Source organism: Pyxicephalus adspersus, chromosome 7, assembly GCF_032062135.1.
Source record: "Pyxicephalus adspersus chromosome 7, UCB_Pads_2.0, whole genome shotgun sequence".
NCBI lineage: Eukaryota > Metazoa > Chordata > Amphibia > Anura > Pyxicephalidae > Pyxicephalus > Pyxicephalus adspersus.
In genome coordinates, this window is record NC_092864.1 from 33,923,563 (window position 1) to 33,938,661 (window position 15,099).

Below are 15,099 nucleotides of genomic sequence, written 5' to 3' on the forward strand. Positions count from 1 at the left end.
AAACTGACCTGGAAAGCATACATTGCTCACTGCTGAAAAAGCTGCAAATACCTTTAGCAACCTCCGGAGGAAACCCTAGGGTTCGAGAGAACCCTGGTTGAGAAACACTGGTTAACAGTATTGGGAAGCACTAGCACTTTACCCTTTAATCCAGGTTCTTAGTGACCTGGTTTGAGACGTATAGGTAATTAGTTATCGGCCTGTTTCATGTTCCAAGCAAATTGTTTTGGCACTTTAAGATTTATTTTTAAGGTGTATCTACATTACTATAAGTCAGTTTTGCTGATGGGATTGTAAGTGTAATGGCACTCTAAATGATCAGAAAACCTTTTGTATGATGCTCTGACCATACAACTGCATTGTTAAGAATGACTTCAAAATTTTGGGGACAACAAAAGAACTTGCAAAAGTCACCGTTTCCCTTAAAAAACGAAGGAAAGATTCAAAATCTTTGTCAAAAGTCAAAGTTCAGACAATTCAAGCACACTTAATGAATATAATTTGCATGTTTTTACCCATGATCCCTGGTTCAGTTCTGTCTAATTTTAAGAGCAAGAAAAAAAAAATCTGATTTTATTTCTGAATTTTATTAGCACATTGTACAGATTTGCAGTGAGGCAGAATGAGCTAGTTGCTAAGCAGCACTCACAGATCTCTCTAAATTAATACTTCTATGCAGTCAGCTTTCACATTTTTTTTTTTTTTTCCCAGACGCAGCTGATATCAGCCAGGCTCTATCAAAGCTTACCGAGCCAGCGCCAGTCCCCATACACAAACTCTCTGTCACTGGTATGGTCAGCAGTGCTAGGAAGAAGATCCGCAAACATCGGGGTGCCGACGAATCGCCATTAAACAACGATGTTCTGAATGCTGTTTTATTTGTAGGTTTCACAGTGATCTTTTTTTTTTTTTTTATGTTTTTTTCACCTTTTGTATATTCTCCACATGACCTTAATTTAACAAATTCATCTTAGCAGCTAATACAAGTGTTAATTAGGAGTTTTCTGCAGTGCTGGTTGAGTGTGAATTAATCATATCTGTTGTTTACCTTGTTAACGGTTCAGCCTCTTGAATATATTGGGAATGTTGTGGTGCTAGAAACATTTCTCTCTGCTTCTGAAATCTGCCAAGTGCGTAATAGAGCTATTTTTACCCGTGCATATCTACCACGGTAATCAGCTGGTTGCTGGTGACAGAAAACAAGAGAATGAATGTATATTTTGCAATTCAAGCAGATTTTATTGCACCCCTGGAGCATCTGGCATCAGTCTAGTCTTGCATAGTTGGTGTGCCAAGTTATAATCAGGCTTGGACAGTTTTATGTATAATTTAGTCAGTTCATCCAAGGTGCCAGCAGGAGCTTTTAAAATGGACATATCATTAAAATTCACTCTTCATGTGAGTCAGTTGGGCACGTCAGCATTACCAAATTGCATTAGTGAGATAAAAAAATATCCTGAAAGTTTCATCTAAAGGCAAAAGTTTTTTTTTATATTTGGATAGAGTGGTAAAGGGTTGGAACCACTGTCAGGGATTCACGCTCTCTAAATGATATGATCACCAATGCCATCATAAAATAAAGTAACTCTACCTTTCCAACAGGAATAATAAAAAACAAGGTAAATCTGATGGGGATGTTCATTCCTGTGATGCTCATCCCTAAGTGGGGACTTTCCTTACATAAGAGAAGATACTCTTTCTGTTAGGTCTAAAGGTAAAAACAAAAGTGAGTAGTGAGGTTTTAAAAGTCAGAAGAAGACTGGTAGATAAGTTTGAAAAGATGGGTTTTGAAGGTTTTTTAAAGGAGCAGAAAGTGGGAGCAAGCTGAATGGGATGTGGAAGACCATTCCAGAGAATCAGGGCAGCTTTAAAAAAAAAAGTCTTGGAGCCTTGTGTGTCATGAGGTTGAGTGAGGAAGTCAGTAGTAGGTCATTGGAGGAATGAAGAGAGCGGCTAGGGGAGTATTTTTCTACCAGGTCAGAATTGTAAGTGGGACAAGACCTGTGGAGGGATTTGAAGGCAAAGCACAGGAGCTTGAATTTGGTTCTAAAGTGAAATGGAAGACAATGAAGAGAGCTGGAAAGAGATGCAGCAGAGGAGGAGGAGAGGTGGGAAGGCTGTGTATGGGGTAGTTAGGTGGGTAGTAGGGTGGAAAGGATGGATGAGTCTGACTGCAGCATGCATAATAGATTGTAGAGGAGAGAGTAGGGTTAGTGAAATACCAGAGAGGAAGATGTTGCAGTACAAGGAGTTTGGTGGTCTCTGGGGACAGGTAGGGGCAGATTTTTTAGAAGATTACCAACTTTATTACTGCACCTTACCAGCACTTAAAATTATTTTTTTTTTGATGAAGATAAATGTTGTGACGTTTCATTAGCTTAACATCATGGCAGATGTGTGTGTAATCAAAGCCTAATGCGGATCACCTAATTATTACAGCTGTGTTTTGGCGACTGTTGGTATTCATATCAATGTAAAATGAGCTATAGATATATAGTAATTATTAGCAACAGTTTCCTGTTATTTTAAAGGTTCTTCCCTGTCAAAAGGTTGAGGGGGACCAGTTTAGATAATAATTATGCTTTTACCTTGTAACAGTCAGGTAGATGTATAAAAAAACAATTAAGTTTTTATTGCCACTCCTGAGAATGGTATTCCTAATCAGGTGTGAAATAAGATTTCTTCTCCCATAATTACATTCTCCTTTTTTTCTGTGCTGTAAGTTTTGCTTTCTTTCTGGCTGAAACCCAGGGGAGTGTGAGCACAGAAACCATATCCTCCAGGGTGCCAGGTCCTGAAAGCTTGTTTTTCACAGCATGGCAAAGAAGCAAAAGTGTTAATTTACAGCAGTAGTGTTTTTAACATCTCCTTAGTCAATATACTAGTTTTCAATTGGAGAACAGGCTTCATCCACAGGGCAAATTGTTTTACATCTTATCTAGTGGCACAATAGTGCCTAGAAATTTGGATGTTATAACTTATATTTGTGTATGGAGAAGGCTAAATAGAAAGCAGGCCCCAGAGGCAATGCATCTTGGCCGCATTCTTTTGCACGTCAGCCTGTTGGTGGGAAGGCAGCAGGACGAGTTATAGAAATAACACTGTGCCATCAGGCGGCATGCTAGCTTGGTGCAATCGTCTACACCCTCCCGCTTGGCTGCTGTTTCATTACTAAGTGATCTTTCTAAAGTCTGATAAAATAAATACAGGTGTATGAAGCACAGGGAAGATAGATATCTCAGGCCTCTGGCGTGGGATCAACTCATAACTTTTTCAAAGCTGGCAGGCTAATGTGTTGAAGTTACTCTTGGTAGATATAGAAAAAAAAGTTCAAGATGAACATATTTGATTGCAGAAGATCCAGGTGTTCTACATCAAATCTCCTTAAAGGGGATGGAGGCCATGTCTAAAGCCACAGGTTCTCACTTTCCCTATGCTATTTAAAACTAAAAAAGTTAGGTTTCAAAAATCTAATCAGATGTCCTACAATTTGACTTGATAGTCAGTACTCACTAACAAACTATCCCAGACACTCTTCCTTTGCAATACTCCGTTATGGCACTGGATAGAAAGCATATTTTAATGCATTTCTAAACCAAAGTCAATCACAAATCAACATCACCTCTCTGTCCAGTATATAGTACAGGGAAGTTTGTTTTAGAGGTATAATCAAAAGAAAGTATCATGCCTTTTTCCCATATGTCCTCATATTTCCTTTTGTCTCCAGTTCCTGTTTCCAGATGCAAAATCACTGGATGGAGGAGAGCCGAAGCCTAGTGGGTCAAATGTAGATATTACCGCTCAGACAGATAATGAGGATTACGTAAGTATCCAAGCCAACCAGTTGGAAGTGTACCATGGCACGGTCGAGGAAGTAGTGTTTCTTTTTGAATCAATATCACTTTAATGAAAAAAGATTTTTTATCAGAGAAATAATTTATTTGGAGAAGTCTGAAATGTTTATAGAGATTAAGGGGTATTGGGAAAAATTAGGAATATTTTGCGTAAAGCAGACATACCTCTGTGGGATTGTATAAGTAAGCTGCCATTGCTCAACCTGTTCTATTAATGCTGATTGCCTTAAGCTACGTACACACGGCAGATTTTTATCGCCCGATAATCGTCATCAGCCAAATATCGGGCGAAAATCTGCCGTGTGTACAGTCGGTGTCGTCCATGGTCCAAACGACCGTCCTGCCGGATCGACGGACGATGGACGACAACCGATCCTAATGAAAGGGAAGGGGGAGAGCGCGCAGCAGGGTGCCGCTCCGTCGCTCTCCCCCTCCCCTCTCCATAGAGCATGAACGGTGCTGTATGTACAGCACCGTTCATGCATCGTGCAGTCCCTTGTCGTTGGAAAGGATCGTGAAAGATCCTTTCCAAGGACAAAAATTGCAAGTGTGTACGCAGCTTTAGTGTTATACTGATCTGTCAGGAATCATGTGACAATGGAAGTTTACATGATCTCCTCAAGGTAGGTTCACTTTAAAATGATACCAAGAAAGTGTTTGGGAAACATGATTTTGTTAGGTTGTATAATAGAGCCAGGGAATGCTGTTTTAAAGATAACCTATCATTATCATATAGCATTATCTATTTGTAGCAATATCATATTGCTTTCATTTTTATTTGCACAACACAGAGACAAGTCAGGAGGATATCTGAAGTTGTAATATCCCCTACCTGATTGAAGGCCTTGTATGCATGCTCAGGCTTTTCTACTATTACTTGTGCAGGGCATGGAAATAATTCTTCCAAGAACTTGCCCTTGCTTTATCTTAAAGAGAATACCTTTACTTTCGTTTTTTATTTTTATCTCAAGCAGCAAAGCTTAATTATAAAACAGACCTGGCACACTTCTGTTTTTCTCACAGCCGAGGCTCTTAGGTCTAAAAGCTTTCATCATCTGACACCTAAAGGTGGTACTAGTTTTGAAATGATTCGCACAGTGGCTCAGAGGTTAGCAGTCTGGCCTTTGCAGCGCTGGGTCTCAGGTTTGAATCCTGGCCAGGACACTATCTGCCTAGAATTTGCAGTTTCTCCCCGTTGCGTTAAGTTATTGGCTTTGGGGCCTAAGTTATTGGCTTATGGGCCTCTTTGAGGGACAGCAAGTAACATGACTTTGGACTTAGTAAAGCGGTGCATATTATGTCAGAGCTATATAAATACCGTGTAATAATAAGAATTTAGCATCCTTTACGGCCTCCAGAATTTGCATCCTCTATCACCCTAGATGAATCCTAGAGGTGTGTTGGTTAACAGCCACTCTTTCCCTTTAATGTGAGATTGTGGACATTTTTTTGATGTTTAAGTATTTACTTACTCTTAACAAGTGGTAAAGGAGCTAATAAACAAGGTCTCACTGATCGAGCCTTAAATAAAATATAAAACAGAAACATTAAAGTCTTTCAGGCCTCTCACTTGCTCCCCCATGTAGTGTGTTTATAATAATGATTAGAAGGCTGCTAGGTCATAGCTGTACAAATAAAAATAGCAATGTTAGACTGGCCACACCATGACTACAAACCTGAGTGATAACAAGCTCCAATGATTTATCTTTAATAATTTCCTGTCACTTTCCTCATTTAGCATGCAGATTTTTCATGTCATAGGTAGATATCATCAGCAATATCTTTGTGTAAGGAGCACATACCCTGATAAGCCAAAACATTAAAGCCACTGATAGGTAAAGTCAATGAAACTGATTATCTTGTTACAATGGCAACCGCAAGGGATTAAATACTTAAGAATGCATGTGTACAGGGCAGTTTTTTGAAGGTGATGTAAGATTGAGAAACCAGTAAGTAGTAAGACTGAGCATATTTAGAGATCTAAGGGACTAGGGTCAAATTGTGGTGGCTAAAACAAAAAGTCTTGTGAGGTTTTTGTAGATAGTGGTTAGTACCTTCTAAAAGTGGACCAAAGAAGGGCAATTGGTAAACTTGGACATGGACTTGTAAAACTTAATGCTGGGTATTGTCAGAACACACCGTACAGCTTACCGAGTACTGTAAACCAAGCGTGCCCATGATGACCATTGTCGTGCACCTAAATACCTACAATGTGAATGCAAGTGACAAAACTAGACCATGTAGCAATGGAAGGAGGTTACATAGTCTGAAAAGCAGAATTTTTACATCATGTTCATAACTTAGTGTGTGTTTGGGTTTTAGATGGCGGCAATATTCACTGTGGGAAGAAGACTAGCCATCATAGGCAATACCAAATACCACAATACCTTTTAAAGTGCTCATGAAGTACATGTCTCGATAAGTCAGCGTTTGGCTGGCACAAGGGGGATTTGCACACTATTAGGCTGGTGATTTGACTGTTTTGGCTGATCAGCATTGTAATTTGTTTTTTTCCATTGTATGTTTGAATCTCTCTTAAGAGATTGCAAGTCATGTAAGGAGTTACTGGTGTCAGTGAAAGAATAATCAGTTCAGTAATTTTGCTGCCTTTAACAGCTCAGGGTAAAATCGTGTTATGCCCTGTAAATACAAGGTTCACTTCAAGCACAAGGTTATCTCTTTATGTGGTTCACTGTGAATTAAAAAAAGCCCCAGAAATGACCACTGTAATAACCTTAAATGTTAGTAAAGCAAGTCTGTTTCTGCTCAGTGCCTGGAGTTATCTGCAGTAAGGTGACTGCTGACACCAGTTCTAATAATTGCTGCTGTATAATCAGAAACCTACTGTATTCTTTCAAGGATAATTAGATTTTTAACAACTTACAGGGGACAATAAACCTAAATTAGAGTTGGGTTTATATAAAAGAGCTATTAATAGCTTTCTCAAAAACAAGTATATAAAAGTTTCTGGAACTTAGCAGGCTTCAGTATTTTTGTGTTGAAGTTAAGATATTGAAATAGTGGGGATGTTATTCTGTACACTACAGAATTCCTATCCTGCAGTCCAATTCAGCTATGTCCTGTCCAGCATAACTAGCGAGTGTATTATTAAGCACATTCTTAAGGTTATGACGGTTCTTTTTTTTTATTTTGATTTAGTTTTTTAAAGTTAACATACACATTTATTTTTTTGCATATAGCCACTCCAGAGTTATTGGCACGTGCACTTGTAAAGTATTCTAGTTACAGCTGAAGTCAGAGGTTCACATGCATTTGTGTGAAGTCTTATAGGCAGTTTGACAGTTTATGATTGCAATCAAACAGGTGAGCAAGTTTTATTTCAGAGGATACTTCGTCTGTTCTTTCTTTAATAAACCCCTGCCTGTTTGGTTTTAAAAGTAGAACAGAACTCTTTATAGCCCCCACACACAGTTTTTACACTAATAAGCTATAAATTAAGCATAATGTTTAGGACATCTACTTTTGTGCATGCAGCTTCAGCTATGCTTGCAGTGGACCGCAGTGCCATTCATGAAAGCAAAAATCTGCTTCTGACCATGTGGTTGTTTTTCTTTCTGGGGAGGCAAGGTGGTTTTCAAATGCTGCAGTTAGCTCCAAAAACCACATTGTAGTTGAAAAGGGGAGCTAGGGAACGGGTAATGCATTTTCTTCTGATCAGCAAATCTAAGGCCTAATTATTTGTAAACTTCTGACTGTATATGCCAAAACATGACCAAATTTTATTATTGTAAGGTATAATACTTCTTTAACTGCAGCCTATCTCTTTTTTTTGTAGAAATCACCCCTTATCTTCTGCCCATATGACCACATAATATATGAAGGTTTATTTAGAATGCTGATAGTCACTTTAAAGTTCAGTTAAACTTTTATTTCAAATCTGCTAAATACTTTGCAGGTGCTTTAACCAAAAGGTGTTTGGTTTAAAAGACCCCCAACAACCTGAGCCTGTCCACTGCCAGCATGCTCCAAGGTTTTAAGCATTCAATGAGGCTGCTAAAGAACCAGCGTTTGTAGATCTGACATTATGCAGAAGTGAGTAGTTCTGAAAGGTAAACCCCATTCACTTTCTTTTCAACTGTGGCAGGTAGGCATTACATGTAGCATCTCCCTTGGGGCATCAGTTTGAATGAAGAAGCAGTAACCTCAACCTCACCACCAGTATGAACATAGTTCGAATCCTGAGAGATGTCACAATCTTGAGAGAACTCACCAGTATCTTCTTGTGTGATTTTAAATACTAAACATTACTTAATAAAGAAGCAATATTACATATTATAAAACAGCAATTCTTTTTTTTTTTTTTTTTTTGAGTGAGGAGCACTTATAATTTAGGCAGACCTTGCATTTTATTGTTTGCTTTAATACTGCTATGTTTCAGTAATTACCATCTACCTGGGAATAAATTTACATGCAGCTCTAATTATATATATTTTTTTTTTTTTTTTTTTTGAGTGAGGAGCACTTATAATTTAGGCAGACCTTGCATTTTATTGCACAGGCTGCTTTAAGTGCTTTACAGGACAAATGTCACAACAAACTACATCTTGGCTTAAGGTTCATTATTCAGAAAAATGAAAGAATAAGGTCAAGGGTCTAAATAAATTTGCAAGGCACTGTATACATTATTATTAAGATATATGAAAGGACAGTGAACTTGCTCTTTTATAAAGATTTGTGAACTCCTCTGTGAATCCTGGCATCTTTATATTTTACAGTGAAGATCATATTATCCCATGTATTATGTATAATAGTAACTTATAATGCTATCTTAATTTAAATTATTTTATTTTAAACTTCGTATAGCTATGTAGCTAATGAATCAAAAGATTTAAAATGGTAGCTGCAGTCAGGCAGGTAAGAATTCTTATTGCTGAAGTGACAACTGTCCCTTTCTGCAATAAGGTCCTGCCTGGTGACAGATTTTTGAAGTGGAACCATGCTTCAAAAATGTAATCTACTGCAACCTACTTGGTCCTTGGATGTGGAAGTTGCATTGGTAGACTTACAACACTCTTCACTTTATCTGCATTTAATTATCAATTTAATTGCAAATAATCCCAAGCTCCTGCTCTGCAAAGGGCCTTTGAAGGAAAAAAGATGCTGTGTCCCCCCCCTGTCGGTGTATGATAGAAAAAGCAAACATAAGTGAATAGGGGGAATCAACAAAACAATACTGGTGCCATGGGTGCATGGCAAAAAAATTCTACTATGTAGCAATGCCCTGCGGCAGCTCCATAGCAAGTAAATGGAGGCAGCAATGGAGGCAGCAATGAGCGGTACTAGCATTACTTACCAGTGTTCTCCACCCAAATTTATTTTTTTAAGCTGGGCGGAAAGAAGCTGTAGGTGGGTGGCAACCCCTCTATTTTGACGCAACTTTTCAGTAACCACCCAAAAATAAGCGGTTGGTTACTGAAAAGTTGGTGTTGCACCCAGCAGGAAGGGGCTTGGGAGAACACTGGCTCAGAGTGGCAGACGCTGGTTCTTGATGTTTGATTGACTTGCAAAGTGCCAGGTGCAGGGAGCTGTGTGGGATCGCTCAAACCTGCCCCTTTTTGACAGACAAAAAGCTATAAAGCATGGGTAATTACAATAATTTTTTGTCCTAAATGATAAGCTCATGCTTTTAAAAGACTCTAAAGGTTGTAAAAACTTAATCTGAAGGTTACTGGACCAACAAGTAGCTTTAAAAGTGCTTGTAATGGGTAGTATAGAGCACTTCAGGCCAAGTGAGATTCAGCAACTAATTTTCATTCAGAGCCGATAAAGTCCGGAAGCCCTCGAAACGTATTGCCTTCTCAGTTATGCTTTGCAAACGGAAATGACATAAATCTTTTGAATTCTCCATGCTTGGCCCCTTTCCCTTCCAAATCATCTGCTTGCTGTTAAATTCTTGGAAGCCTACCTATTGTATAAATAGACTATTTAAAGTGATCACTTTGCACTCCTACATCTTACAGTACAAGGCAAGTACTAATTCTGCATCAGGTCTGGTTCCTTATCCAGTATACCTCACTAGTTAAATATGGGCCATTGATCCAGAGCCTATTTAACTTCACCACAAGGAACAGATCTGGCTTGGAAAGTTGTGTGGCTGAACAGTAACACAGTGACATTATCTCTCTAACTAGTTCTGTGTGCCCATTTCACCTGGACCACATTCAGTATTTGTTTTTGTATTCACCTACAATTCCGCTTGTAACTATGTCATCCTGCATTTTCTTGCTACTAATAAAAGGGCCTGACTGAGGTGGGTAGCAGTCAATTAGACTGATGGCTTTACATAAAACAGTTGTTATTTTAAGCAAGAGGGTAAAGAAAAGATCAGCTGCTCATCCAAAGTTGTCACAAGTATATTTTCTTCTCCCGGATGTTGTTTTTATTCTGCATTTAAAGGAATATTGACCTTATCTTTTTTTTAGGTTTATTTCTTATAATTTGATAGAATTTGCTTTTCAGTTTGGTTTTAAAACTGCTACCATTATGTAGTGGCAATCCTGATACCAGTAAAGAATTTCCTGTTGTACTCTGCAATCAGATCTTACGCCTGATATGCAGTATATGGTGTTGGCACAAAGGTAAATAGCAGCAGAGAACCTGGGTGCAGCATATATGGATATATAAATTATAATACCTTGAGAATTGTCTATAGCTTCCCAGTAAAATGTCACTCATTAATAATAAACCACAACCTTTTCCTCCAATTCCCTTGGAAGCCATGTAATGTGTTTGTTAGTATTAGATTTTTCTTCTATTCCTGTCCTGGTAACAACTGAATGAGGGCTGCTGCAAATAAATTAAATTAGCAAGTCTTCCATTAATTTTTGGAATGCTGAGCTGACCCTGTTTTATACTACAGCTCCTATAGGGTCCTGTAATAATTATAATAAAAAAAACATAGCTGCACAAACCCTTCATGCAGTTTCCCTACTGACAGTGTGGGTACCATGGGGACAGAGGCTCGACTACACCCTTAGGGACACATTAGTGGAAGAAAGAAAAACTGGCAGGAAATTTCAGTGTTGATTTGAAACAAAGTTATTGTTCCAGCTAGAACAAATTTAGCCCCACATGATGCCTCCAAAACATTGAGCTCTGATAGGGTGTAATCTTAGAAGTAGAGTACATCTTTGAATATGACCTATATGGGTGAAATATATGAAAGGAGGCTCCAAGCAGGGCTTTGTTTATTCTAATTGGTACAATAAAGTTCTTTTAAATCGGCACTGGAATTTCTAAATGTGCTGCCCATTTTGGATAAAGATTGGATAAAGATTCCTGCATGGCAATATAGATAAGTGCCATATCTAGCTACTAGACTTACAACCATGACTTCCCGAAAAGATACAGTGCAGAAAAACATAGCCATGGACAGCAAATGTATTCACCGCATTACCAGGTGAAAAGGAGAAAAAAATGAAGAAAAACTAATGCAACCACCATTTCGGTATTTGCCGTTAATTGACGTCACTGCTTCAGCTTCCAATGTAAAGACTTTATCAGGTGTTCTTTGTAATGGAAAGTCATTGTCACTACCATGTGCTGGTAAAAATGCAGCTTTATACTACAGGGAGATGTACAGATATAAATAATCTCCTATTTGTAGCTTCTCATTCTGCACTCGTCTGTTTATATTCATGCCATTCATCTAAATTTTTAGTTAACATATACACACACATTCACACTACTCATAAGATGTTGATGTATAGGAACATGCAATTATACAAGTTGTTTGTGAATTATGCAAATGTAGTATGCATATTGGAGCAATTAGAGGCTCATGGCCCCTTTCCTATTGCAGCATGTGATTAATGTAATTACAGGTTATCAATAAAGTTTAGTTTCAGCATCATTGTAGTATTGGTATTTAGTTAGTTCTGTCACTAAGAAAAGTTTAATCATTGCATTGGTGTTTCCATTCCCTACGTTCTGTTCTTGAGAGGCTTATAGACCTTTTTTCCTTGCAGAAAAACTCCTGATCCTCCAAGATGAAATAATTTTTCGGTACAATAAGCTGATCCATATTCATAGAGGCTCACTGTATCTTTAAATGAGTTTTTTTTTTAATTTGTTTTTTTTCGGGAGCGTGGTTCAGGAATTTTGCATATTTTCAGCCATCTGTCCTTGACAATCAGACCAACTCATTTGTGATGCAACAATGCTCAAATGATTGTAAAGTACTTGAATTATGTATGTTGGATGTGATTGTTCCTCTGTTCACAGAATTTGTACAGCCAGCTGAAATCAGCACCGGCGGACAGCCTGACTTACAAACTGGCACTGTGCCTATGCATGGTCAACTTCTACCATGGAGGGGTGCGCGGGGTGGCGCATTTGTGGCAGGAGTTCATACTGGAGATGCGATATCGGTGGGAGAACAATTATACAATTCCAGGGTGGGTATCGCTATATCTTTCTGTCCTATTTATGTGTAAGGTTCATTTTCTTGGTAGTAATTTGTATTCCACTCATCTGCAAGGTCTAATCCCGAGGTTGTGCCATTTTCACTGCCTGGAATGCACAGGATTGTTGCTTGTTCTACGTGTAAATTTGTGGCATGGGGAAAAAAAGTAATTTGTATACTTACAGGTTTTAACCCTCTATTTACCAATATACTTTTTTAACCTCCACTTACAGCAAGCCTTTAAAAATGACAAAAGATTTGTTAAAGCAAAATGCACATGAAGAGTCCTAGTTTCAGTGAAAATCTGTGAACAAATTTATTTCAGCACAGCTAAAAGCTGAAATAGCTGAAAACGTAGAAAAGACACAAGAGACTCCATCTGCTGGCTAAATATTTATTGATGTATTTTCTTTCAGGTCACAATAAAAAAAATGTATTTTCTATATTATACATATTTATCAAAAATGTTATGTAAATGTGAAACAATTATTGAACAGAATGTGTGAAAAAAGGAACTTTCAATTGCAGCTGATCAGCTTAGCTTGTCCAGTGTCCAGTTCTGCTTCAGAGTAAACAATTCTATTTATTAACCTTTGTTTAAAACTTTTAAAGTTTTTTTTTCTTTTTAAATTAAAACTGAGCTTTAGGCAAATGACTAAAAACGCATGTGAAATACATATAAAATTAATAGTTTTTATTTTTATCTTGTGATTTACACAATGCTTCCGCAGTACAAGACCAGTTAGATGACAGCTTGTTGTATTGTCTGCCTGCTAATTGGACAGTAAATAATATAAATATTTATATAAACTTTCAAATGTTTCCCAGAATTTAAAGTTTTTAACGGGTTATTCCAATGGGAGACATCATGCTAGGAATACGATCAATACAATCATTACTACAGTAATATGTTTCTTGTTTTTCAGGTTAAGTAGCGGCTCTCCAGATCTTAAATGTTGCCTATTGCATCAAAAGCTTCAGGTATATATTTTGTTTTTACAATATATTAAAATTAAATATTTGAGCCTACAACATTTTTCTCTCTATATTTTTTATATTCTGTTCTATCCTATAGATGTTGAACTGCTGCATTGAGCGGAAGAAGGCACGGGATGATGCCAAGAAGGCAGAAACTGCTGAATGTACCTCATATACCCCACCATACAGAACAACCAATGAGTCAGCTCACAGCACAGAATCTGAAAAGGGGAAATATGAGGTGGGGAAATCCTGGGACTCTTGGAGCGACAGTGAGGATGAATTCTTTGAGTGTCATAGTGACACAGAGGAACTAAAAGAGAACGCACAGGATGCAACTAGGAAACAGTCAACCAAAGAGGAGGTTAAAGAGGTGGCAACACTAAAACCTGATGGGCGTTTACATCAGTTTGGAAGCATGACTTTACTGAGCACAGGAGAGCCTCTCTACATTCCTGTAACACAGGTAAAAGCCACAATGAAATGTGTTTTGCTAAATGTATTTTGTAAAAGCCACAATTTTTTTTTTTTTGCCAAAACAGCCAAGCAGCATCTTAATTTCTCCATCTAATATGGGTGGATGAGGCTGTGGCAGATAGGTACCAGAGCATTGCTAGACAAGAATAGGATAACTTAGTGCCGCTAGATAGCAACATTGATCCCGTTTAATATATTTAGCCTTTAAATTAAAGCAGCTGTAATTAAATGAGGAAACAGCACACAAACATCAAGGTACATTTGCAGATGTTGTGGTTCTTTTGGCTTTCAGTTTTGGTACAAATAAAGCATAAAAGTGAAAATTTAAAATTTTGTAGGAAATTTTGAATTGTGAAATGTGAATTTTGCCTAATTAGTACTTGAAAATGTACTTTCTATCTGATATTCCTGCTAAAAGACAACAGAACTTTCTGGTATTTGAGTGTGCCTAGGCACTCCTGGGCCTACAGCCTCATAGCTGTATATTTGTAGTGTTAGATTTAAAGCTTTAATACCTCTGAATGTTAGTTTCTGGAGATTTTGTTATGTTGCTACTGTGCTGCGCTTCATGGAGGCTGGAGGCTCTGATATGAGGAAGAAAAGCTCTGTTTGTACTGAGATGGCAGAGGTAAGTCATTTGCTCATTGCCTGCCATTTTGTGAGCTCAGCGTTCAGACTTCAGTCTCCAATTGTAATGAAGACTGAATTGATAAAATGCTTTTTGCATGATTGATCTTGGTCTGTTTGTAGCCCTTGAGGACTGGAGATGGATATCCTTGGCCTAAATATATATAATACATATATTGAAATAACTTTCAGATTTCAGGGAACCCTTGCAAATTCCTATAATATGCTTTGATACATTAGCCTGGTGGTCAATAGAATAAATGTCTCTCACATTGTTAGCCAGTGGGAAAGAATAACACCTTTACATATACTACCCAAATAGGCATTAGGCTACAGTCTTTGCATGTACCAAATACCAACAAAGTAATTCATATTTTAAAATATGTATTAAAATCATACCTGGTATTTCTTCCATGAGGGTCCTTGTTAAGGCACTTCATTCTTCAGGGTTACAGCGCTCTCTCCCTGTCCCGCTGTTGTGCTCCCGAGTAGTCACTTTTTCACTTGCAACTAGATGCAACAGAGGTTAGAAACACATTAAAAAATAGGAATGGCTAAGATAAATTTGACTTAACATCAGCATCTTGCAGTAGCCTGTACATCATCACTCACTGAGGGACATCATTTGGATCCAGTCTAGAATGTTGCATGCATATGGGCTGACAAGGTACCTACTGAGTGAAGAGTAAAGCTGCGTACACACTTCCAATTTTTACCGTTGGAAATGAACGAACGATC

The 15,099-nt window shown here is 38.0% G+C and overlaps 1 protein-coding gene across 2 annotated transcripts in view; it reads left to right on the top strand.

Annotated features, from left to right (window-relative positions):
* Positions 1 to 15,099, top strand: part of RAB3GAP1 (RAB3 GTPase activating protein catalytic subunit 1) — a 77,321-nt gene that overhangs the window by 34,963 nt on the left and 27,259 nt on the right. For both annotated transcript variants that reach the window (XM_072418087.1, XM_072418088.1), the window contains exons 13-17: positions 712 to 881; positions 3,728 to 3,823; positions 12,099 to 12,271; positions 13,206 to 13,260; positions 13,355 to 13,723. In XM_072418087.1, coding sequence (XP_072274188.1) covers positions 712 to 881; positions 3,728 to 3,823; positions 12,099 to 12,271; positions 13,206 to 13,260; positions 13,355 to 13,723 — 863 coding nt within the window. The remainder of the gene's footprint in view (positions 1 to 711; positions 882 to 3,727; positions 3,824 to 12,098; positions 12,272 to 13,205; positions 13,261 to 13,354; positions 13,724 to 15,099) is intronic.